General features: G+C 35.8%; 3 protein-coding genes across 4 annotated transcripts; 2 read left to right on the forward strand and 1 right to left on the reverse strand.

Annotated features, from left to right (window-relative positions):
* Window positions 1-247: 247 nt before the first annotated feature.
* LOC113706629 (O-fucosyltransferase 29-like) lies at window positions 248-7311 on the reverse strand. The gene is made up of 9 exons (XM_027228557.2): window positions 6534-7311; window positions 4990-5080; window positions 4466-4542; window positions 4250-4338; window positions 3947-4136; window positions 2991-3172; window positions 2237-2339; window positions 1533-1861; window positions 248-1023 (listed from the first exon to the last, which is right to left on the reverse strand). The coding sequence occupies exons 1-9, from the start codon at window positions 6858-6860 to the stop codon at window positions 618-620; spliced, it is 1794 nt and encodes a 597-aa protein (XP_027084358.2). The 5' UTR covers window positions 6861-7311; the 3' UTR covers window positions 248-617.
* An 11012-nt stretch (window positions 7312-18323) lies between these two features.
* Window positions 18324-19998, forward strand: LOC113705243 (metalloendoproteinase 1-MMP-like). Its single transcript, XM_027227032.2, has one exon. The coding sequence runs from the start codon at window positions 18760-18762 to the stop codon at window positions 19858-19860; it is 1101 nt and encodes a 366-aa protein (XP_027082833.1). The 5' UTR covers window positions 18324-18759; the 3' UTR covers window positions 19861-19998.
* Window positions 19999-22105: 2107 nt separating this feature from the next.
* On the forward strand, window positions 22106-26027 carry LOC113705576 (uncharacterized). Of its 2 annotated transcripts, XR_003451916.2 has the most exons (4): window positions 22106-22385; window positions 22501-22665; window positions 24110-24158; window positions 25665-26027. XR_003451916.2 is itself a non-coding variant. In XM_027227479.2 (3 exons), exons 1-3 carry the CDS (start codon window positions 22210-22212, stop codon window positions 25688-25690), a joined length of 321 nt encoding a protein of 106 aa, XP_027083280.1. In that variant the 5' UTR covers window positions 22107-22209; the 3' UTR covers window positions 25691-26027. The 2 variants fall into 2 exon arrangements, 1 of the variants encoding a protein (XP_027083280.1); XM_027227479.2 differs by lacking the exon at window positions 24110-24158 and having other exon boundaries at window positions 22107-22385; window positions 22501-22619.
* Window positions 26028-26317: the final 290 nt, after the last annotated feature.

Below are 26317 nucleotides of genomic sequence, written 5' to 3' on the forward strand. Positions count from 1 at the left end.
CATACGTACGACCACACAAGGGAAGTATTGGAACAAAAATTTTATCTCTCTTGCATTTCCTTCATATGGGCTAAAATGTTACAAAAAATGTCAATCTGAAAAAGGTGAGTGAAATTTTAAAAACTTAAGAAGTGCTGAATGATATCATGAGAAACGTTGACAGGTTTCTGAAATTATTCCTTTATGTATGTCGTCATTTCCAGCAGTACAAACTTACGAAGTGATATTGTGAGAAATGTCAGGGAGGTTTCTGAAATTATTCCTTTAATCTTTCTTCCACTACCAACTTGCGTTTTACAACGGAATCAAACGGACCAAGCAGGATCCTGAAAAGGCCTATTTCCAAAGACCACAAAACTTCCTTCACGTGTAAGCTAACAATTGAAGCCATTGCTGGCTAAAGTCTCGTCACCAAGTAAAATAGCTTCATTCCTCTCCTACAAACTACGGTGCTTAACATTAATATGAACAATTGCAACACGATTGAAGATACAGTCTAGCTATACATGCACCCACATCACCTGGTAATCCACATGTTACTCAAGGGGTTCTAAGTGCCAAATCTGAGCTGCAGCTGGAGCCCAAAACCTTGCAGCAACTCTGACCCAGAGACATTTTTAGTCAGACAGAAAGTCCTCATGGTCACTCTCTTCTGCTAGGGATCCTGGCCCTTCTCCTATTCTGGCTTTCATTAACTCCTGAGACTTACCCTCACCTTGCCTGATAGTTTGATACCTAGATTTTGCATCAGAAGCAATGGAATTATCCTCTAAAGACCAATCTCCATCCTCATCCTTTACAACATCAGAGTGGTTGAATGGTTTCTGGCAAATGCAAGACGCTGGATATTCGTGGAACTCCCCCCGTCCTGGTTTCATCTCATCGGGTTCTCCCATGAATCCTCTTTGGCATGATTTCACCTTTTTGGCAAATGTATCCCACTCCATTTTATCTCGTGCCTTGAATAAGGCACTAAGCCTTTTGGCATTTGGCCTGATAGTCCTCCTATGCCCCATATACCTCCTTTGACATGAAAATAAAGAATTAACTTTGCTAAACTAACATTATAAGACAACATTTTGAGATAAATATCAAATTCTCTTGTTCTTCTTGGGTTGTTTGCACTTATTCATTTAAATGCATTTTAATTACGCTCAAAAGGATCTTGCTAAGCTTTCTTTCTTGGTCTAGCACAATGCAGAATAACAAATCAGATCATACCTAGGCAAACATTATACAACAATTTTAGGCCTTCAGAAAAGCTGAAATTTCATGCATAATGCTAAAACTTTTGTTGCTTGACACAGTAGCTCCTAGATGTTGGTTTTACTTCAGAAGCTTAATCCTATTTCTTGACAATAGCCATGCTTAGAACATCATCTTCATCTTCTCTCATTCTCTGCACTAACAACTGTCCTTAGCTAAGGGAAGTCCAATGTGTCAGGTCTTAGTACTTCACCAACATTTGAACAGATAATGCTGAATATGAAATCACAGAAAAGCATTACTACAACTAACAGACAATATCTCACCTTCGACCAGCTAAGATCTTTGCCATGTTTCCATTGTTGTTAGTGACAAATACATCACTTTCGTCACAAACAATGTAGTCTATGGCAGCAAGACGAGAAGAAAAGGGAAGAAAAGGTTTCAACTCTTCACCAGCAAGCATCTCCTTGGTGAAGAAGTTTGGAAAGAGCTCTCTCAGGGGTCGCAAGGTTTCTTCTCCACCATATATTTCACCAGATGCGACATACAGGTAGGAGTCATTCCGGAACCCAAGTGCACGGAGCATTAAACCAACTTCGTGGGGGGTAAGTGGGCATTTCCCTCGGGTGCGCTCCTCATCAGGGCTGAGCTCCTTTGGCAAGCACAAAAAATGTAACAAATTACAAGACTCTTCTTGTCAAAATTACAACAGAAAAGAGAAATGTCGTATAGCTTCGTGAACCATGCAAAATATCAAAACTGGTTCATTACATGATTAACCCACTTAACTCAATGGCACCTGGAGTTGGCCATTGCCAAGAAACCTATGTTTTGCCTTTATTCACACGCTCATTGTTACGAAGACCTATTACTGTAACAAATTATCGCCTCTAAATATTCCTACTTTTAGATATGTTGTAGATTCAATCTGTTAAATATCAAACTTTGCTAATTAAGTGGCTAATTTAATACAAGATAAGCCCAAAAAAAAGGAGAAGAACAATATCGTTTGAAAGCATGATCTCACAGGTAATGTCTCCCATCGCTTCCTTATCTCCCCCAGTTCGTATCGTTCTTTATCTCCTCCACCATAGTAACACCCAGAAAAGGCTAGCATATCAGGCTCAAACCTGCCAAACACAAAGTCAAAAAGAGCAAATCAGAAATGCAAGAGATGAAATTTTATGAAAATTAAATACTTTTGTCGTTGTGGGTCTACTGGTAAATAGTCCACATTTAAGAAATGAAACAAGACCGTTAGAAAATTTAGGGGCAGACAAATGCAGAAACGTGATCCAAATTATCATTTCTTGTCTACCTGGTATCACATCATTCTGACAAAAGTGCCATTTTCTTCAAGAAATGTCCCCAAGCTACTTACCTCTTCTAGGGCTGATAAAAAGTAAAATATTGCTCGTGTAGCAAAATGAATCTCAAATCTACCAAATTAGAGATATCCCTTTCAAAGAGGCGTCCAAAATCAATACAGCTTCAAAAATAATAACCAAGTTTTACCAAACAAACAAATAGGTGACAAGTCTTCATAGAACTTTTTAATATTAAGTAGAAGTTTAAGCAATTCATCAATATCTTAGAAGCAAAAAGCTTAATTAAATATAAAAACTTTTTGTTGCATCTACATTTCAATGTTATGCATCTCTGAATCTCTTCTTCCTACAATGACATATTCCTATATTGCCGGTCTAGCTATAATGGCTGGAATTACAACCTTCAAATAGCAGGTGGAACATTTTATTCTTGCAACAGTAAGAGTGACAAACCTCAAGTGAACTGCAATAAAACGTTTGGTCATCTTCCGCATTCGCATCACTAGTTTCTGCCCCAAATTCCTTATGGGTTTAGTAAATCTTAGAGCATGATAATTGACCCGGCAACGTAGTTTCTGTAGCTCTTCATCAAGGTCATTAGCAAGCCTATAATCAAACTTCGTCAACTGAACAACCTGCATGAAATTTAGCTTGTTTGTTAATACAAAAGTTAATGTACACATCCTTTCTTTCTTAACTTAGGAAAGTAAGGTTAATCTATTAGCATCCAAGCTTTCCAGAGATTTTCAGGTAACTATGGTGATTAACAGTCTAAGTTCAATATTTGCTTTCTCTAGAAAATCACTGACAGGATTGTTTGGGAACTAAATGAGTAGAAATTGAAGTAAAATCGTAACGCTCAAGCTTTTCAGCTTGCACTTTAATACAACATCTGATGGTCAAACACGATAAATGAACATTTTTAATCAGGTAGACTATATCAAAAAAAATATTCCACCCCTGCCACCAGTGCCACTATCTCCTCCATGAACCTAACCCATCATTCTACTTCAACACCATCTCTTTATTAAGGCAAGTCACTGTGTCTTCACCACACGCCATTGCAAAGACTTTGACTCATCCACCTACTAAGCAAGGGTTAATAAGTGATAAAATTGAGTCTATAGTTAGCATGAGTACATTCAAATTCCTATCCCAATCCAAATGTGCCTCAAACGTGACAAATCCTGCCCCTGTTCAGTTCATTTCAACCTAAAACTTCAACAGAAGCTTTGTGGTAATTAGAATTTGGATAGATATATAGCTCGTAATCTTGAAACTTCTAAATTAAATATAGTGTGGGCAGTAAGAAGAGTAATTCAAGAAAACAGCTCGGTGAAAGCCTGTAAACAGATCAAGCTCTCTTCAGAGTTAAAAGATACTGGAAGATAATTGGTTTGCATACTTACACGTCGCCTCAAGAGAATAGGCAGTACTTGGTCAAGATAATATTCAGGTTCTGACTTTCTTGGTACACGCATTGTATATGGGGGTTTCTCCATTGATCTCATTACCTTTTCTGGAACTCTTTTAACAATAGTTATGTCCTTCCCAAGGTAAGAGATGAACCAGTCAACATCGAAAATGTTTAAGAAGTCACTGCATGTTAAGTCAATTCACAAATATCAATGCAATTCAAACACATGGAAATCCCCTATAGGACTAGACTACATATCCTCCTGCTATGGTATTTAATTGAAATCTCAGCCTACCTATCATCCTTCCAGAAAGATTGATGATCCAATTCTGGTACAACTAAAGTAGCATTAAGAATCCGTGCAACAACTACAGCGTCAGTTATCTGAAGAGCAGAAATGGATTCTTGACTTTAGGATATTGAGATACAGAAACAAAGTTGAAGAATTCATAAATCCTAATAAATGAGCCTTTAAACCAGACGAGTAGACAACAATGAGAAACACACTTACGCCAGTTCTTTGTTGGTTGAGCCCTCCACTAGTTGCTATAAGTAGATAGCCGTTTGAAGATCGCTCACGAATGGCAGCTACAGTTCAATACAGAATTAGGGCCTGAATTATAGTTCAAATCGAAAGAAAAATGTACAACAGCAAACCGCTCACAGAACATATCTAGAAAAGCATCCATGGAAGACTACAAAGCAAAGAAAGAGTTTATCCATATACGGCGCGGGAGATGCGTCTACCCAGGAAGCAATTAAGATCACTCAATGCATCAAATTCAATTTCTTTTTAATCCAAATTAGAAAGGAGGGAAAAGAAGTAAACGAAGACAGGATAATTACATTTTTTTGCTTGGGTAAAAGATAAAGAAACAGAGCACCATCTCTTTAGACCATTTTGGTCAGCGGACTAGTATGACGACACAAGTAGGTGTACTAACAACATAGACAAATATTTGAAGAAAAGGAGATGCAAATATTATTCATGCCATGACTTTGGAAGCGAGTACAGGCAAGGGTTAATCAGCTTACGGCCAAAATGGCGTCCTCTTTCACTGCATCCATAGTAGAACTTTGAGAACTTCGATTTCCAAATATCAATTGCTGTACGGCCATTGCCATTCTACATTATATACAAGTTCATAGAGGAGCATCAGTAGTATTTCATTAAAAAGAGATTCCACTGATAAGACAAGCATAAAAGTTACAATATCACAAGACAAGGACCTATAAAAGTAATTCCTCAATTAAGAGAGCAGAAAAATGGCTTCTCCCCTGCTGTACAGCTGCTTTTGTAACAGAAAATTTACAATAACCTTTTACTGGGAATGGGGGGGAAGGGAGGGATGGGTTGGGTGGTACTGGGGGAGGGAGTGTAAGTGAGAGGTCTTGGGTTCAAGATCTCCCACTTACACTATTAAAAAATTTAAAAAAATAAATTAAAAAAAAAAACTTTTGCTGGGAGCATAGCACATAAATCAGTCATTTTAGCAGGTAAGGCTCTGTCTAAATTGAATAATATAAGCTCATTAAAATGCAAAACTTTCCAATTACTGTTCACATAACTATTTTGTCCTATCCTCTTCCAGATGAATAAGTAGCATCTAATCTGGAAGGCATGCAAGCATCTTTTCTCAAAACCGATAAGGGACAAACACATTAAGCACTTCTGCTCATTAGTCAAACAAATCAAACAATAAAGATCATGTACTCATATAGAATGGCAAGCAGCACATCAACTCCAGCATGTAGGGGGAAAATACATCAGTTGACAGTTTCACATAGCAGATGAAGCTCTCAAAAAATTCTCATATTTAATATTCTATTAGTCGAACATTAGATGATATTTTACAGCAAGCATCCGTCCAACTCTTTTTACTAAGAATGAAATATATTAATTTCTTAAACAGAAACAAAAATAACTGCTCCAACGATACACACCATCGCATACAGCTAAGAATCCAAAGTAAATCTAGTACTTTTATGTTTTGGGGCAAGATTATAAAAGAAATTTTAAACAAATATAATCTTGCTCATAACAATACTCGTGGTCTAAAATGGTGCATTCTCATGCAAGTAGATTTACTTGAAACTGTGAAAAATCTTTCACCCCACAATACCTGAAAAGCAGAAATTAAAAACCGAAGCTGACACTTCTCGGTTTTTGAAGGGAGAAAAGAGGTGAAAGACAGGTAAAAGAAAGAATCTTGCTCATAGTCCCCCTACAGTATAAGATAAAAATGAAAACTTTGAAACACTACATTTATATTCAACCCCATTATGCTCGTAAGCTCCGATTCTCTCCCGATCAAAAACAACAAAAACCTAAATCCAGTGACCAATAAAATCTTAACTTTCACTCAAAAGCTCAAGAATCAGACCGAACCCCCCCCCCCCCCAAAAAAAAAAAGGAAAAAAACCGCTCTTAAAGTGAAAACAGCGACGCACTGAGCAACAATATATTGACTTTCGCTTGAAAAACAAATAAAGAGAGAAATTTAACAGCCTAGAAAAAAAAATGGGAACAAAAACAAATAAAAATGTAAAAAATGTAAATCATAATGACAGTCGATTACCAGCTCCTTATGATAGGGAAATCGCTTGCCAAAACGCTGAGAGTACCATTCAAGATCAGAAGCCAAGTGTCCAGTGAAGAGTGAAATCAACCCAACAGCAAATAGCATTACCCCACAAACCTTCACAGACCATGAGATCTTCGGTCGCCTTGCTGATGCCGCCGTAGATGCATTTGATGGCCAGAACCACAATCTCCAATTCTGCTGCTGGTCCTGTACCTTTAATTTCTCCTTATCATTAACATTATTACTACTATTACAAAAAATTCCAAAACTATTGACTACTACTCCGTCACTATACTTCCAAGCCTTGTTGGCTACACCCATGATGATGGCTTACTCTTCTTCTTCTGCTTGTAGAACTACATTCAAATTCAGCTTCAGGAACCAGTGAAACTTTTCCGGCTTTTTTACTCATTACTAGTAAATTAATTTATGACATCAACCACAGGTACCCCTTGGCAGAAAAATGCAGAATCCGCTGTTTGTTTTCAATTAAATGCCATATGACCCTAATTCTTTTATGGCTTTTTATTGGGATTTGTTTAATGGGATTTTACTGGTGAGCGTTTGAAACTGTGGGTCAGTGTTGCTTTTCAGAGTCTCTCTTTTAGGAGGGTGATAGTAAAGAAGAAGAGGCCAAGAGGGGAGCCCTCAGCGCGTGTTTCAAACGGTGTTTTAGTGTGTGTTTTGGGGTGTGGAAATGGGGCGCTGTAGAAGGGGAAAAGGTGAAATTTTGAGGAGAAAGAATGGAAGAAGGGGGTGAAATGGTGGGGCTCGATCAGTGCTGAGACACGAATCTAAAGATTTTGAGACTGTGAAAGGAGACGGTGAAGAGGATGACGCAAGGGAAAGGCTGTGACGTGCTTATCAGGGATTAAGAATAAGCGAAGTTTCTTGATGTATAAGGGTAGGTATAATGATGGCAGATTAATATTTTTAGACAAAATAATTTTTGTTGCGTAGCCTTTTGTATAATTTGCCAATTGCGCTTTGGTAATTTGCTGTATGAGTTACTAATGATTGGGTAGGTGTGTCAAAAGTATGATGTGTAGAGATTTTGATGATCATATTTGGATTTAAGTTTTTCAAGCATGGAGAGATATCATTTCTATCAAGTTTTAAATTCGAAAGTCTTTTGGATAATCGAAATTGATAAGATGAGGGAGTTACAAAATTTTGATTTAGATTACTATTTTTTGAAATGTTTATAGATAAATGTACTGAAAAAGTCGATCTAAACAAGGCTCAGATTACAACGGATTTTGATAGTAATTTCCTTCACTGAACCTTTTTCTTGTAGCTCAAATAATTGAGAGTTTCCAATTCTTATTCTAATCTATTGGAAGTGGGTAGGAAAATGGCATTTGAACATCATAATGAATAAAATGCATTTGAGAAAGAATTGATTACATATAACGCGAATCTCCAACAGTAAATCCTAAAAGGACATTTCAACATTTATTGTACCGTGACAATATACTCCCTCCCTTTTTGTATAACTGACGTTTAAGAAATTTGTTCTGGTGTACTTTTATCTGTCATCTTATTATCCCCATACAGCATTAATTACTTTTTCACAATTTTACCCTTTTATCTCTCTGGTATTAATACACTCCCATGCATTGCTTTTAGCCTAATAAAACAGCACCATTTAGTACTCTAGTGAGAGAAAATATGGGTGAATTGGACAATTAATGAGGGTACAAAAGGAAAGTAGTGTACAAATTTAAGCATTGAAAAACTTTTCTTAATTAGTGTGTAAAACCTTAAACGTCAGTTATAAAAAGAGGGAGGGAGTATTTTGATATAGGAAAATGGTCCTCGTTTCTTTATTTACCATACTTTGTTGTGTCCTACCACACCCTACTTTGTTGTGATTGGTAGGGGTGTACAAAATCGAAAAATTTTGATTTATCTACCGAATTCGAAATGAATTCGGAATTTTGAATTCGGTAATGAGATTTTTCAAATTGGAATTCTTATTTCGATTTCGAATCTGTTGTTCATATATATATATATATATATAATATAATATATAGCATTTATATAATAATAATAATTTTTATATTCATGAATTCGATGAAATCGAAATTTACTGAATTTCAAATTCGAATTCTGGTGAATTCAAAATCAAAATCGGTCTAAAATTTTGATACCAAAGTTTCGAAAAATTCCGATTTCAAAGTTTCAAATTACCGATTTCGATTTCGATTCACATCCCTAGTGATTGGTAACTTCAATGGCCCAACATTCAACATGGCTTCCCCAGAACTAAAAGCATCCTTTATCAATTTACTACTATTTATTTTCGGTTCGTATATTAATAGTCCTTTTATATTTTTTTTATTAATTGCCACCATCTATTCCTATTCTATTTTAAAGGGATGATCCAATTAAATTAAAAAAAATCGACGAAAATTGAACTATCATCGAACCATACATGTGCATTACGCACCCTTATCTGCTCTGGAGTCTAATCCAATCAAAAGTATGATTAGTAGCAGCCTTTAGTAGCCACGCTTAGGCATCCAGCATATATTTACTTTCAGTTGGTATATTAATACGCCTTTTATCTTTTTTTTTTTTTTGTCAATTGTCACGGTCTACTCCTTATTCTAAGGGGATGATCCAATTAGATCAAGAAAAATCAACGAAACTGAATCATTATCGGACCATATGAATGCACTATGCACCTTTATTTGCTCCGCAGTCTAGTCCAACCGAAAGTGTAATTAGTAGCCACACTCAGGCATCCAGCATACATTTCCCAAATAGTGAATTTCGGCGCTTGTTTGTGTAATTGTAGTGCATTCACAGTTTCCAGGTATTGGGACCTTCGTTCTGGGAAAACAGAAAGCACTAATGAAGATTTATAGTGCATTTAAAAAAAAAAAAAGAAAGGAAAAAGTGAATAAGAATTCATGATTCGTGGGACGCGTGTTGTTGCGTCTTTATTATTGCTGATGCCGATGCCTGACCTTAAAAGGACGTGCTACCCTTACCTACTGGACACTACAGAGTAGCCACTGAGTCATGGCACATTTTGGAATTTGTCTCCCAAAGCAATTACCAACTGACTCCTGCTTAGATTAGATTGCTATTTTTAGAAGTTATTTTTTTGTTATTAAAAATATATATAATAATAATTTAATATATCTAAAATAAAAAATAATTAAAAAATATATTATCGAAGAGCATAAAAATTTTCTTGCGAAAAATTACAATCCAAACTAGGAGCTAGTCTCTCTAGTTTTTTGTCGGTTTTATCTTTTGTTTTGTAGCAAAATTTTTGTGTTTTTTGGCGGTTCATTGGTGTAGCTTATTATTATTATTTTCTCGTGAGAAAGAACAAATTGCAATTGCAATCCAAATTTATGAAAATCAACTTATATGCTATAATTAGAACTAGGATTGCTATATTTTCCGTGGACATATTTTTTAGTCATTTTTTTATTTCATATATATCAAATCGTTACAGTAATTATTTTACAAAAAAAAGTCCAAAAAAAATGCAATCCAAACAAAGCTGAAGTTGATTAACAATTTTTTTTTGGCTATTTTTGGAGAATCATTTTGGTTTCTTAAATACTAGGCATCATGTCATTTGAAACCGTGGGAGGGGAATTTAGGAAACAAAATACTAGGCTGTCTATTATCCTTTTTTTTTTTTTTTGGCAAGATCTCTCATTTTTAAGTTTTTTGATTAAATTTGTCACAATCAAACACTTCATTTCCCAGTTTCCCCATAGGGAGAACAAATTGACCAACGCCTTTCATTTAGTGTTCGGTTGGTGATTTATTTTTAGAAAATGATTATTGAGACATCGTTTTCAATCATATTTTTCTGGAAATTCTTCCAAAAATGCCTCAGACACACCTTCTTATCTCATCTCATCAAGATTGCCTTTCCATATGTCTTGAAAGTTCTATGCCAGTGGGTTTTCTATCTCTACATCACAGTAGTGGTCCTGGAGAATGGTCCTATTACAAATTCAGAAATCGTCAAAAAGCATATTCATCATGTGTTTAGACCTTTTTGGTGGGCATAATAATATTAAAAATACGGCAACATTTTGAGAAATGCTTTAACATTTAGTTTTTGTTGGAGGTACCTTTTTTTTTTTTTAGGATTTTACACTAATTTTGCTACCATAGTATTGAACACATTTATTTTCTGCACTACGACAAAATTGACATGAAGCACACATCACATCTCCACAGGCTTTTCTCTTACATTTTCATAGAATTTGTCAAAAATTTTCGGCCAAGCTTTTGCTCACTGAAATGTAGAATAAAGGCATTGACACAGAAACAAACTTGCATCCAACAATCACGTTTATAACAAATTGTTGTGGGTAAATACTAAAAAGTTCAATGGCTCGTCCAATGGGAATAGTTTCAAGTGATGTTTGAATTGCTATTTTTAAAAGTTTTTACAAAATAATAATGTGTTGTAACGATTTGACGTATGTGAGATAAAAAGTTGATTAAAAAAATATGTTCACGAAAAATGTAAAAATTTTTCTACAGAAAATCATAATCCAAACAAATTAGTGTTTTGAAAATTAAAACTAAATAGTATAATTGCAGGGGAGAATAGATGTGGGTGTAGCCCTTATAATTTTGGTGTAAATTAGATACTCTAAGAATCTATTTGATAACATACAAAAGTGTTGAAACTGAACCTTTTTAGATATTCAGATGATGTGTTTGACTGTTTGATAAATGAAAATCCATCTGATGAACTTCTTACGCAATGCTGAACTTGTGTGTATTTTTTCCAGCACAAGAATCCTAACCGAATGTTTAATTCTGATAATAATCAATAGAATTATTTCAACTACCTTATCTTATTTACCAAATCTACCATTATTTGTTAATTATGTTCAAAATTCTTATCTAATTAAGCAACATGATATTCTCTATCTAACGATTTTCTATATCTCTTGTTTCATTTTTTAATAACTTTCACATCTTCTCCATATTTCTCATATAATATATTTCATCTTTTACATTAATTTGATTTAAAATAAATATTGTCATTTTCATAACTAAAAATTTTAAACTAATTAAATCATAAGTTCTATTTCTTTTTTGAATGAAAATATATATAGTGGCAAAATTGTCAAATTAAACTTATTAAGCATTCATTTATAAATATTTATCAAACAGTATAAATAAATTTAGCATTAAAATTCAAACATTCGTACATTTCTTTTTGGTGCTTAAAATCTAGCAAATTAATTATTTCAGTATTCAAATTTCAGAATTCAAACTTAAGAATTCAGATTCGATTTTGCCAAATGGAACCTAAAAGAAAACCAAATCCTTTAGTATTATCCTTTTTTTTTTGGTTAGAAAACCAAATCCTTTATTAAAGCTGAGAGTCCTAATCACAATCCTTCTTTTTGTTGGAAAATCAAATCCTTTATTAAAAGAAGCTAAAATTGTCTTTTCGAAGAAAAACATGGTCCCAATATCCATGACACTGACCATGATCGCATCCCAAATAAACTGACTGATTATTCAAAAAGTGATTTCGGCGGCAGAGATCGTGCTAATCAAAATCAGTTATGTGATGATTACTGATTATCAACTTTGTTGACCGGAACAAGAAGAACAACGATACACTAATAGACGCACGACAGAGAAGGTGCTAAGCTCCCTTCCCCAACAACCCCTGCCCGGGTTGCTTTCTTGGTTTTGAATTGAAAGTTCCCTTGGCACCTAATGACAAGAGCTTCACATGTTGGCACTATCAAGTCAATATTTTACAGGATTGAATCCTTTAAGAGTGGTTTTTTTTTTTTTTGGGCTTGAATCGTTTTAAGAGTGGTTTTTTGCAGGTAGGACCATATTCTTTAGGTCGGGGTTTGAACCTACCATATTCATTAGGTTGGAATTTGAATCTCACCTGCAGTAAAAAAAATTTAAAAGAGATGTCACAGCACTTATTTGATTTAATCGGATCCGTAAATCTATTAGTCTCTTATACAATCTTTTTAGACTTTTCCTTTCTATAGAATATCATTGCAGCAAAAAAAAAAAAAAAAACATTAATGTTCATATGGACAGCTTTGCAGGTAGGCATATTTAAGATTAGATTAGACTTGGAGGAGCGATTGTTAGTCTACTTACAAGCCCAAGAAATTACCAAAGACCAGTTATATCCAACCCAAAATTAGAGGGGGAAGTGCAACTTCCAACTCCATCAAGTGGAAGAGGCCCGCAAGATAAGAGAATAAAAACAGGTACTATTGGACTTCCCAATAGGAAAGTTTGGGGTTAGGTTCCGTGTGATTTTTTTTTTTTTTGGTCAACACAGGGGTGTTTGGGTCAATCTTTACGGGGTCCGACTAATTTCCTGTGGTCCGGGTCGGGCGCCCCAACCCGGCTCGAACACGTTAAGTGCGCGGAGGAATCCAGCAGAGCGGAGACTCGAACTTGTGATCTCAAGATTCACTGGTGAGAAGCGCTGCCGCTGGACCATTCATGCGAGGGCTAGGTTCCGTGTGATTGCATCGGGCATTTCACGCATTCGATCAGGTCAGCTTAACTCGGTCTGATTTAATCAACAACCTTTCCTTTCCGATTCCTTCCTTTCCCTCATTCCAAACGGTGCCCAATCAAGAATCGAAAGAAACTAAAGGGAGCGTGAAGAAACAGTTTGCCTTTTGTTTTTAGGGATAATTCTAGTTCGAAGCAGCAATGTACATGCCTTCTCAACATTTTATACAAGAGAGCGCAGCAAATTTTCCAAGCCCCACCTCAATGTCAATTCCCGAGTACAAGAGAGCAGTTGCCTTTTCCTCCTCTTGGAATAATTGTGATTTGAAAACCCCAAGAGCGCCCTGACAATTTAAATTGACGCTAGCTGCAAATTGGATGGTCTACTGTCTACATAAGCTTAATTGTCGACCCTGCAGTCATGAAGCACTACTATTTTGACAATGACTTGGGATTTTCACTAGATTTCAAGACACTGCAACATCAAAATTGATTCAGCACCATCTAAGATGATGCAGATAAGCATGCTCGTATACTGTCGAAGATGCTTTGTCTTTAAGAGGTCAAGAATCAGATTACTAGTACACACTATGGATAGTAGTATACTCATAGTCATGAAAGACCTCTTGATTCGAAGGCAAAGAAAGATGTGCATTTTCTTGGTTCAGAGACGAGAACGACCTCTTGAATCATGAAAGGCGTCATGGACAGTATACTCATATTCAGATTACTACCAAAGATTTGCATTTACATACCATAAGAGGAAAGAAAGGCCTCTCGATCCAGGCATGGATAATTGTCAGCAATGAAATTCTCAGCAAAAAAAAAAGAAAAGAAAATGCCCTTCTTCACTCCTCGACTGCTAGTTTCTCGTTAAATAAATTTACAAACAAAAGGTGGTAATCGAACTTGCTTTAGTGGCGGAAGAAGACGTTGTCATTCCTTTTATTCGACCTCCTATCGATCCGATTTAAACCTTAATTCCTGAACTTGGCTAAGTCGGTTCTCGGTCCGAGTTTGAAAAAACTATGTAAGGGTGCAGAATTTTCAAAATCGGTAATTCGGAATTCGGCATTGAAATCGGAATTTTCGATTTCGAATTATGCGAATTTGGTTCGAATTCGATAACGGAGTTTTTTTAAATCGGAATTTCCGATTTCAATTTCGTTTTATAATATATATATATATTAATATTTATTTATTTATATAATAATATTTTTATTTCAATTTCATTTTATAATATGTATATTAATATATATTTATATATTTTATAATATATGCAATATAAATTTTATATTATATAACAATACATCTAACAAAAAAAAGGAAAAAAAGGTTTTCGAATTCGGTCAATTCGGAATTTACCGAATTCCGAATGGAATTATTCGGAATTCAAAATCGAAATCAAAATCGAAACTACTGAATTCGAAATCGAAATCGATCGGTAATTTCTATGCCAAAATTTCGAAAAATTCTGAATTCAAATTTCTGAATTACCGAATTTGAATTTGATGCACACCCCTAGTTTAAAAGAAGAAAGATTGAGAGACGCATCCAAGAATTCCACTGTCTCGTTACGTATGTCAAAGGATATTACTTATGATTGGAGCTATTATAAGGATGAAATGCCAACGGGATTAAGTTTATTAATAAATCTGCTGGTCCGAAAATTTCTGGAAACTCGAGCCGATTACGCCAAAGATGTTTATTTCATACTCGATTAGCCATTCTGGATTTGGGCAACGAAAATTGCTCTCTAGACTCCAGAAACTGGTGAATATAAATCAACGGCCACAATTTCATGTGTTTTGTCTAACCAAAAGAAAACTCCATCTATTTCAACCGCAGGATGGTCAACCGGACATCAAGTCTGACATGAATTGTAGTCCATGCACTAGTTTCAGAAGAGAAAGTTTCTATGCGAATTTTGGTAAACATTAGTTTCGATGGGAATTTTGGTGAGCTTGCCATGTATCCCACCACGAACTATCGTACAGAAAATCAGATCATTGCCAGGGCGGCCAAGGTCATCTGCCCTGCATGAAAATCCTAGAACCAACTTTCTGCAGCAATATTGAGGTCTCTGAAGGGCTAGGCTCTGTTTTGCTGCTGGATTATTCTATGCATTTTTTTCCATTAAAATTCTCTGCTTTCTACAATACTGCACAGTTTATGTTGCGTTACTGGATGAAATTCTTCCTCATCTGTGGACTTCAAAGGAGAATCTAGCAGACTCATCCAAACTAGTTCCATCTACTGATCTCCTTGAACCAAACTTCTCACTTGAACTAAGCATATAAATCTCCGGCTTACTTAATTGTGTAATATTCTGACAAAAAAAAATCCTACCATCCTTGGGGAGGATTTCCATATTCGAGAACGACAGGTAGATACATCCTTATACCTGAGATTCGACACGCACTCGAACCTACAAAGTTCCTTGGAAGGTAACACATTTATGATAATGTCTCCAGGCAGCTTCCTGTTCCTGCAACGTTGCTTCGATTCTTTAGGCAGCTCCTGCTCAGTAGAAACTTCCAACCTGCTATCCTCAAATTTCTGGTGATATAAGAATATGGAGGAAATTTTAGCAGGAGGAAACAACTTGCTCAGTAGCACAAACTGTTCAATGACCAATAAGCACAATTCAATCTCAAAGCATCATCTCAATGGCTCAAGCTGGCTTGGACAATCCATCACAACAACTGTTAGATGAATTGATCCTAAATGATTCTTTTGATTCTAGACAAAAATCTAGATAAGTTAACCCTCTAAAGTATCCTAATTGATCCTACATGATCATGTACGGTCATAATTCATCCTAAACTGATTATGTGCATTGACAACAAAAAAATTAATTTTCCAAAAGAGCTGGCCAGAAACTAATGTTTAGTGGAACTACTAATCCCAGGAATTCGGGAACGATATCTCAAGCCTTACTAAATTACATAGCAGTAAAAGAAACAGAAACGAGAAGCCAAGAATTAAACAACTAAGAAGCAAGCCATTCCTCTCAAACTTACAGAGAACCAATAAATAAATAACTAGAAACAGGAAAATACGCGGGAAGCCAGCAAGCTTTTTTTCTTAATACAACATTTCTTATAATTGGTCCTATACTAGGAGGAACAGGAAGAGGGATGAAGATTGATCCAACTAAACTATTGAAAATTCGAAGAGAACTAAATTAGCTCTGAAAATGTTCTACAAAATCTTTGATGGAAAATGTGGGTAAGGGATTTCGAACCCCTTACTTGTGCCCAAGGAGCCAATTACTAAGGCCGGCGAGCTGAAAGCAAACATATCATCTCATTTTTTTTTGTTTTGGGGGGCGGGAAGGGGGAGGGGGTCATAGTAGTAATCGCCGAGAAGAAACATGCCTTGCCGGCTTGGACTCATCGAAAATTTTACGATCATCATGATGATAAATTTTCTGCTTGCCAAAAACAAGTGGTCCTTCTTGTTCTTTAGCATTGTTCTTGGATCAAACTATCAACCGTTCTCTCTTTTCTTATTAGCCTTGAAATATTCAAATTAGTTAATGTCAGCATATATTTTGTCAACTACTTCTTGTATTTTCTTTGAGCAAGAATTATTAAACAACTTCCTTTTAAAATGTCACAGCCTCAACCTAGGATTGCAAATGAGTTGAGTCGAATTGAATTTTGACCTAATCGAGTCGAGTCTTGATGTAATTGTATTGAACTCGAGCTCGACGAGTTGACAATTCTGATGCTCGAGCTTGAAAAAATAAAAGTAATTATTTTATTTTTTAAAAAATAAATAAAATAATATTTTTTTAATAAATAATAAAATATTAAGGATATATATGTAATTTTACTATTAAAATTAAAAAAATATATAAATATATTTAAACTCGCGAGTCGGCTCGCAAATTAACGAGTTTAATCTTTTGAACTCGAGTTCGGACTCAAATTTGACTCGGCTAGCTCGATTGAGCTCGAGTCGAGATTGAATCAAGCTCGCGAGCGGTTCGATTCGTTTGGACCGCCTAGACTCAACTAGTTATTCACTTAAAAGTATTATACTTATTTATACTATGTTAGGATTAAAAGTGTTAGGCCTGTTTTCTTAGATATGGATTTGAAGAGGGGGAATTTTTCCAAGGTAATTATGTACAGTTTTCGTCCTATATTTCTGTTGGGTGGGAATAGAAGTCTGTATGTTGGAACGAAATCAACGTACATTTGCGTAATTGACCTGACAATTTAGATTGCATTGTTGTTTCCTATGAGAAGAAAAAGTCTATTTTGAAGCAATCAAAATTAGGAATTAAGACTAGACTAGAAAATGGACCCTTTGTTTGCTGCGTCAGACGACTCGTCCCTATTGGTTCCTTTCTTTGCAAAGCGAAAGCGAAACTAAAGAAGAGTTGGACCTTTAACGTCTCTCTCGTTCTTTTATCGAATTACCAAAAATCACTTCTACCCAAAGAGGAGGAGAAGAAGAAGAAGAAGAAGAAGAAAAAACATATATCAATTCTATTACGAGCCACATTCGTATATAACAGATTTTTTTTTTTTTTTTTGAAAAAAAAAATTGCTAACAAGAAAAAAAACGAGATTTAAAAACAAAGGACAAAAAAAAAAAAAAAAAATTAGAACACACAACTTAGAGGTGTTGAACCCTCAACCTTAGCCAAAATTCGTAATAGATTTAGATTACTTGGTTATAACCTTCGCTAAATAAGTTTTTAAACTTTCCGGCACCCGATCATGTTTTTCCTAAGTTCAAAATAATTGAAAATTAAGAAAATACTCGTTACGTGTAAATTAATTAATGCATGGATAAATCTTGACACATAGACATAGCCACCACAATTAAACAGTTTAAATCCTTGTCCACAGTTATATTTACCAACTTTGATTTGTAATTGTGTGTTAAAAGTTTAGATGATTGAGAAATTAGAGTAAACATGAACCACGTTTAAATTGTAAATTAATTGATATTTTGTTCATCCAGCACATATATATATATATATATATATATATATATATATATATATATATATATATATATATATATATTTTTTCTGGTCTTCCTCCAGAAAAGAAGCTTGGCCCCTCTCCAAAGTCTACATATGTTCTAAGATCGATCATCGCATCGTACAAGCAAACTTCTGATGACGTAAATATCAACTAATTTGGTCAACAAACTAATCAATTTCACAACTAAGTTTCACAGAATTTTAGTCCTAAACAACAACAAATCATAGAATAAAGTGGATCCACTTTCCTGTCCACCTAAAAAACAATCATGGTCCAAGGCTTAATTAGTCTACTACCATCAAAATTCAGACCATGAGAGGAAAGGAAAAAAAAAAAAAAACAGCCGGTGGTTCACCCACCAGAACAGTTTTACACCCTCGATCAAATTAAGTCCGAATCGGAAACTGAAAAGACTCACATCCACACGGAAGAATCTTCCTAAACTTTCTCCAAGTTATTACTTATGCAATGATCTTGTCTTCGAGCTATATATGCTCTCCCTCGATACGGACCAAAAATAAGTGGTATTTGCATAGTAATATTCAAAACCAGGCCATGGTCTCTTCCTTTGGAATAGTAAACAAAGTTTGTTTGGTAGACGGTAATTAAATTGTTTCTTCATAGTACTGTTAATAAAGCCTCCCCAATCTCTCCCCCCCACGAAATCAAAAGGGCTGCCACCTCCGACCTCCAAATAAGTAATCATCATGTTGCCGTTTTTCAGTTATTATTATGAAAAAAAAACATTTGTGTTCTTCTCCTTGTTCGCCCTCCTCCTTTTTGTCCCGTGTCTTCCCGCCAGAAAGCTTATTGACCCTTCAACTGAATTAACTGCCGATGTCCGGACCAACAGCAACGCCACGTGGCACAGCTTCACGAGATTCCTGGACGCCGAGAAGGGCAGCCAACTCAGGGGCATGTCGGAGCTCAAGAAGTACTTCCAACGTTTCGGCTACCTATCAATCCCAAACCAAAACCTCACGGATTCTTTCGACGAAGACTTAGAATCGGCCGTGCTCCAGTATCAGAAAAACCTTGGATTACCCGCGACTGGAAGGCTCGACTCTGATACCATGAAAGTAATTACGTCGCCCAGGTGCGGCGTTAGCGACGAAAAAAGTCGCGCGGCCCAGAAGTTGCATGCGAAAATTCACTATGCATATTTTGACGGTGAGCCCAGGTGGGATAGATCATCTCCCATGATTTTGACATATGCTTTCTCGCCGGATCATACCATAGACTATATAAGTTCGGCTGATATAAGAGCTGTTTTTGAACGCTCTTTCGCCCGGTGGTCGTCGGTGATTCCGGTGAACTTCACAGAGGTGGACGACTATTATTCAGCCAACATAAAAATCGGGTGGTACCGGGGGGATCACGGGGACGGACAGCCGTTTGACGGGGTGTTGGGAGTGCTAGCACACGCTTTCTCGCCGGAAAATGGAAGGCTCCACCTGGACGGTGCTGAAGCGTGGGCCGTCGATTTCAAAGAACAGAAGTCAAAGGTGGCGGTTGATTTGGAATCAGTGGCGACCCATGAGATCGGGCACATACTTGGGTTGGCTCACTCGGCGGTTAAGGACGCAGTCATGTACCCAAGTTTGAGTCCTAGGACTAAGAAAGTGGACCTAAGAGTTGATGACGTGGAAGGGATCCAGGCCTTATACGGGTCAAACCCAAATTTCAAGTACAGTTCTTTATATGAATCGGATATTTCCTCAAGTCGGAGCATTTACATGGAAAGAAGAAGATTTTCCAAGTGGACCACTGTATTTTTGGTCATGGTGGTTTTCATTTTTTCGTTGTGATTATGATTGCATAGGTTTTTCCTTTTTGGCCCTTTTTGCTTTTTCTTTATCTGATACTTATAGGTTTTATTTGATGTTGAAATTTTTTAGAAAAAAAATTGTTTACACTGAAAAGGAAGTAAAGAACATTCTTTTGCATCGTGGGATGTCATCTTTCAAAAGAATCATTCTTGTGTTCTTAGACCAAATTGGAAGACAATGCCGTGAAAACATGAAAGAGAAGGCTGATTATTTACCTTTGTAAAAGCAAGGAACTTTTTGGAGGCTCGGAAACAGGGTATAAGAAAGAAAGGAACTTGGAAGATAGACGGATACAAATGGGGTTCACCTAATGCTATGCAAAGATCTCTTTTGCTTGACGTAGGACTCTAGAAGTGTGTGTTCCGGAGATAAAGAAAGGCAGAAAGCTATAACTCACTGACTAGTCCATTCATGTTATATTGATGCATGCGGGTAATGTTATATAATTATAAGAGTATTAATTTATATTATTTGTAAGGATAAATTGATTTAAAAGTTCATCATCTGATGTCTTAGTCATTTTAAGATGACTAATACCACCTTTTCATGAAATTATTATATCGCATGAATTGAGAATTAATTCAATTAGTTGAAATATGTCATCTCGTGTATAAAATACAATTAAATATGAGATTATATAAAATAATTAATCCAATCATGTGTCATCCATGAACTAATCAAACTTAAATAGGGATTGATAAAATGATCCAGCAAGCACCGTCTTTGGATTGTGGTTGCCACCTTCGATTGGGTTCTTTTGAATGGATTTTTCCGTTGAATTCTTCTTCTTTTAGATTAGGTTAGAATAAGTTATACAATTGTTGTTGTTACTAAAAAAAAAAAAAAAAAAAAAGGTACCGTCTTGGATTGTGATTTGAGTTATGGACTTTATAGTCCTTGTGATTTGGGTTGGACGGACAGCTTCGCTTATGGTCCTTGTCCAACAGCTACGTGTCATTTTTGAGGGTTTGTTTTGTTTTGGTTTTCTGTTTTTCTTTTTCCTTCTTCTTCCCCCGTTTGAAACTTAAAAAATAAAAATAAAAATCTTTCCCGTTTGAAACTTACTTTTGATTTTGAGGCCTGAAGCATGAATATGTACATATCTCTAAGATACATAACCTCCAAAAATTATGTACCAAAATGTTGTATGGAGAAAAATTTTTAGTATAACGGATAATAAAAAATAGTTTACTTGGAAGGTCACATGCCAAAATTTGGGTGCCCCGTGTGGCCGTGCCACGTGGTACACGTATCTATGACCCACAAAGGTAATCAGGCGTTTTGGCACGAGTCAGATAAGGATTGGAGAAGTACCTGCATTTGTCCAAGATTATGGGATGTCATCTACCCCATCTTTGCTATTAGGGGTCCAAGATCATTTCGTGGTTATCTTGTTCAAATATCGATTCAGAATCAGTAGTTGCTCTGTTTAAGGGTAATAATATCTATATCCATTCGATCTAACAAAAAGAAAAGAAAATAAAAGAAAAATAATTAAATTTATATACACTGAAAGTGTACAGAATTATAAACTCACAATGTACGTACTATTACTGTTGAATGATTGATAACTGATCTAAATTTTAAATTAAAATTCAATTTTTTTCTTGTTGTTAAGGATCCAATTGTGATAGTGTATGCATTGTTAATGTATATAAGATTAATTCAAAGAAAAAAAAAGGTATTGATGGTTGAAGTTATCCTAAACTCCAAATTCCTAATAAATTCGTTTTTGCATTTTTTTCTAAGTAATTTTAGAATAGAAAAGTACGAAGTAGAGGATAAATTTTGTGACAAATACATTGAGACAAATATCATGCCCACAAATATTTGTCTCAATGTATGTGGGCATAATTGCTTTTGCTAACCATTGTTTAAAAGAAAATTTTTTTAAGTGTGAATGAGAGAGTTCGAATTCGGAACTTTTCACATACACTCCTTCCTCATAAATCACCCAACACATTCCTCCTCCATTATTTTGAGTTTGCTATATATGGCTTCTTGCTTTTATCAATTGCATTAATTTTACCATTTTGGGTTTCAATTGTAACTTGTAATCTTGTACTACTATTATAAACCAAGGGGAAAAAAAAAATCCCATGCCATTGGGGAGGAAGCTGGGGAAGCCTGAGCACAATTTTAACAAACATGAGGGACAGTTACAAATATTTGCACTTTCTACGGGGCCATTCACGAAAAAACTTAAACCCTAAACCCTCGCAAAAATCTACAAAGGGGAAAATGTAAACTACAAACTCTATAAGCCCTCTTCCTCAGCTCGCTCATATTTTTGGCAGCGCATCACTTCAGATCTCACTCCATTTCCTAATGGCATCGAAGTGCAGCAGCAGAATTATGAATAGGGCTACAATTTCATCCCTCAAATCCTCCTTCAATAAATCAGCTTCCTCTTCTTCTTCTCTGGTTAACAGATCCATTCCGACGTCGTTTCCAAAATCCACTAACGCCACCACGTCATTCCTCCGCCGTTTCTCCCTCGCCAGGTTGCTTTTATTTGTTCAGATTATTTTACCATTTCTTTGCATCTTATTTAAGATATTTTCCTTCTTTTTTTTTTTAAGAAAACTGTTTTTAAAATTTTTGAAATGAAATCAATAGGGCTCCGTCGGAATTGGGAGCGGTGCAGTCGATGCTACCGCTGCACAGCGCGGTTGCGACGGCGAGGATGACGTCGTGCCTGAGTTCAACATCCAGGAGTTGCAGGGCTCTTTCACAGGGTACACTCTGCTGCACTTCTCCAGAGCTCTAGTATTCTCTTCCCTTGTATGTTATTATTATTATTATTATTATTCTTGAAGTTCCGCAATGATTCCTGTAATTCAATTTTAATTAATTCGATGACATGCTAGTACTATTTGGCTTGTTTCTTTCTTTAGTCCTTTTTGGCGTGGTTATTTGATGCTGAATGGTGAAGAGTGAATATTTTCTGTAACGTTTCATTTGCTTTCCTCTGAATGAACATTGGGAATTCAGGACTAATTAAACTACAGCAACCATTTGAACATGTTCCCTATTTTTTTAGGTATTTTTAATGCTTTGGTTTACCAGAGTCAAAAGGCATTGCTCGGTATAGCATTTTCATTTAATATGAAGTTCTCATTTTGTTGTTGCCTTTGTTTGAATCAGAGGGATTGGGTTCTATTTGTGATAGGATTATCAGTCGCTGAATGTTTTACATGAACCAAAGGTTACCCTTTTGCACAATTTGTTGGATGTCACGTGAGCATTGCAATGTTTTTCTGCATGATCACAGATTCAGTAATTGTAGACATTCGGAGGGGAGGGGTCCAAGGACTCCTAATGGTGGCTTAGTGCTGATCTCATATGAGGATACGTGTAAATTAAGTTTCCTTGATAGGACATGGCAATCCATGGCTCTTTGTTTGATAGAACAGATAATGAAACCAGGAAAGTGGTTGTCCTTGTTTAATCTTTCTTCTTTGATCTCTAATTTTTCATTGTTTGAATGACTTTAGCAAGTACCATCTTGTTGATGAACCCTCCAACTTTAATTAATTTTTCTTGATAGGACATGTGAATTTATGGCTTCTTGTTTGGTAGAACAGAGGAAGATGGTCATCCTTGTTTTCTCTTTATTCTTTGATATTCAACTTATGATTGTTCTGATGACATTAATATGTTCTTGATAGATGGATCCTTCAACTCAACTGTTAAGGTTTACCCGGAGCCAGTTAAATATATCATAATGCATGCAGTATCATTACATGTATTCTTTGTTTTTGTATGTGTGCTTTACGTTAATGTAGAAGCTGATGAAGTCCACTGCTAGGCTTCCACTTAAACATATGATGTACTTGTCTGCATGTGTATGCATAGGAATTGAATGTTCTATGGGATAATGTATCTTGCTCAATAGTGGAGGCATTCTTGCACAACTGTGGTTACATGTTAGAAAAAGAGGCTGTTCTTTTGGATACTATTGCCTGAATGAACCTTCTTACTCGCTTTTGTTGTTCAAGCTTTGCTTTTGAGCGATTATTTCAGAAATTATCATAAATTAAGATTTGAGTTGAAATTTAATGTGTTCTACTCCCAAAAGATACCAAGGTCAACTAGTTATTTTGCTTCTCCAGTCTTAAACATCTTTGTATTTCAACACAAACCATGCTAGGAACAAATTGACCATTTCTTTTTGGGGCGGAAGGCATTTATCCGCTATCTGACCTGGACTATTTGGTTCCTGCAGGCACATGAGTTTCCAAAAGCTTGAAAGAATTATACTGCCATTTTACAAGGTCTTCCCATTATGACTCAGTGCATTACATTCAGTTATGGACATTTGGTTAACAATCTTAAGGAATTTAGTTACATGTTTGATGGATATAAAAGACCATAAATCTCAATTTGCTCTTGTATATGGGATACAGTGAAATTTGTACTTTTTAGCTCAAGTACTTAGTCATCCTTTATGTGTATGATTTGGAATTTGCAGAGTCTCTTTTCCTATCCTCTGTGGTTGTGAGGTCAGAGAGGTGCCTTATGGAAAAGGGGGGGGGGGTTGTATTGGCGACTTTTTTCTGTTCTCATTCAATAGTTGACTTTCCTGAATTGTATGTGTTCGGTGATCTCTTCGTTATTGTTCATCTTTTGTGGTCTCTGTGTTGGCGTGCCTATGTGCCACCTCACTAAACTCACATGAGAATTGAGGTTTGGAAAATTTTGTGGAATTTCATTAGTATGGGCAGTTTTTTACTTTTAGGTAAAGGAAGCCCCAGTTAGCCGATGTAAGAACACCTCTATTACTTGAAATCAGGAAGCTTTGATTTGTTAAATCCCTGACAACTTCATATCTGCTAAATTGCTGCATCAAATAGTAAAACCATCTGTTCTGTTTAAAAAGCCACACCCACTCAAAAGACTTTTCATATCTATTCTTGTTCTGGCTCTTGCCTCCAATTTGATGAATTACTAGTGTCTCAACATTAGAGTGAGAATATAAAATCGACTACATGGTTTTATTTTGAGGGCGGGATACAGTGTTCCACAACCAACCTATTGCTATGTAAACTACAATGGTTTGCTACCTGGCTTATCTTTCTATGAAATTGGATGAAAATTTGTGGGGAAAACCCTTTCCACTAAAGATTTGAACAATCCTGTGTGGTCGAATGGCTAGTTTTTAAGATTTCAAATTACTTTGGCTCCTGATAATGGGTGAAGTCTTTTTTTATCTCCATATAAAGGTTTAGAAACCAGTATGTTCTTCGTACAACGATTGTGCTTTGGTTTGATTGCAATGTTATGGTAATGACAATTCTCCTTTTCCCAGATGAATATGATGGAACGTGATACATTTTTGCTGTTTTTGGAGGTGGGCTCCATCACCTGCTCAAGTGAATCTAGTTGCAAGGAACTTTTCTTTGTTTATAACATGTCTTAAGATACTTTTTGTGGACGTTTTAGCTAGAAATGAACTCGGTCTAGCTGTCTGTACAGTCACTTGCAAACTAAAGCTGTGGTAGAATATGTTTTCCCAAAATACTTTTGGGAGATGATAGTAAAAACGAGCTGATAAGCAATTTGATGAGAATGTGCCGAGGTAGGACTAGGGAGCTGCTAGACGAATAGTACCAAAACAAGGAGGATTTTCTGAGCGGAGATGATTATTTGTATAATTTGGCAACAAGTTATTTAACAGTCATTTTCTGAAATATCTGTTGATGAGAAAAGTCTTCTTTGTTTTATTTTGACATGGTTTGATTGTAATTCTGATACGAGTTCTTTTTTGTTTGTTGAATTAGAGCTGGGTCAGTCAGTTCCAAGGTGACTTCAATAGGTGAACATGAAGTGCTATGCCTTCTTGTGAATGGATTACCAGGGTATTTGCATATATTCTATGCAAACATTTAGTTGATCATAAAGTAAAGTTGCACTTTGCAAAGCAGCAAATTCAGCTATTATTGTACCCCACACGAGATATGTTGATCCATTAAATGTTTGGCACAGCCTTTGAGTTTTGGTTGGATTACTGGACTAGGATTTAAATTGGATTGTGACGTGGTTGTTTTTTCATATCTCAACTATGGCAATACATCAATGCCTGAAGGTATCATTCCATTTCTCAAATTGCCAAGAAATAGAGATGTATCAATTGATATTGTAAATCTTTACGCTTTTTATGTGTTTCTTGGTTCGTTTATAGTACAAAGTTTCCAATGTTTCATACACCACCTCCCATTTGAGGGCATTTGAGGGCTGCAAACGAGTTGAGTTTTAACTTATTCAATTGAAGCTTGACTGAGTTTTAATAAGTTCAAATTTAAGCTCCAACATGACGAGTTCTCAGTATAATACTTGAACTTGAGTTTAACCCTAAGTTTGAGCCTAGTCTAGCTCAAAAAAAAAGGAAAAATAATTATTATGTTTATTAAAATGGATAATATGGGCACTTCAT

Source organism: Coffea arabica, chromosome 8c (genome assembly GCF_036785885.1).
Source record: "Coffea arabica cultivar ET-39 chromosome 8c, Coffea Arabica ET-39 HiFi, whole genome shotgun sequence".
NCBI classification, from domain to species: Eukaryota; Viridiplantae; Streptophyta; class Magnoliopsida; order Gentianales; family Rubiaceae; genus Coffea; species Coffea arabica.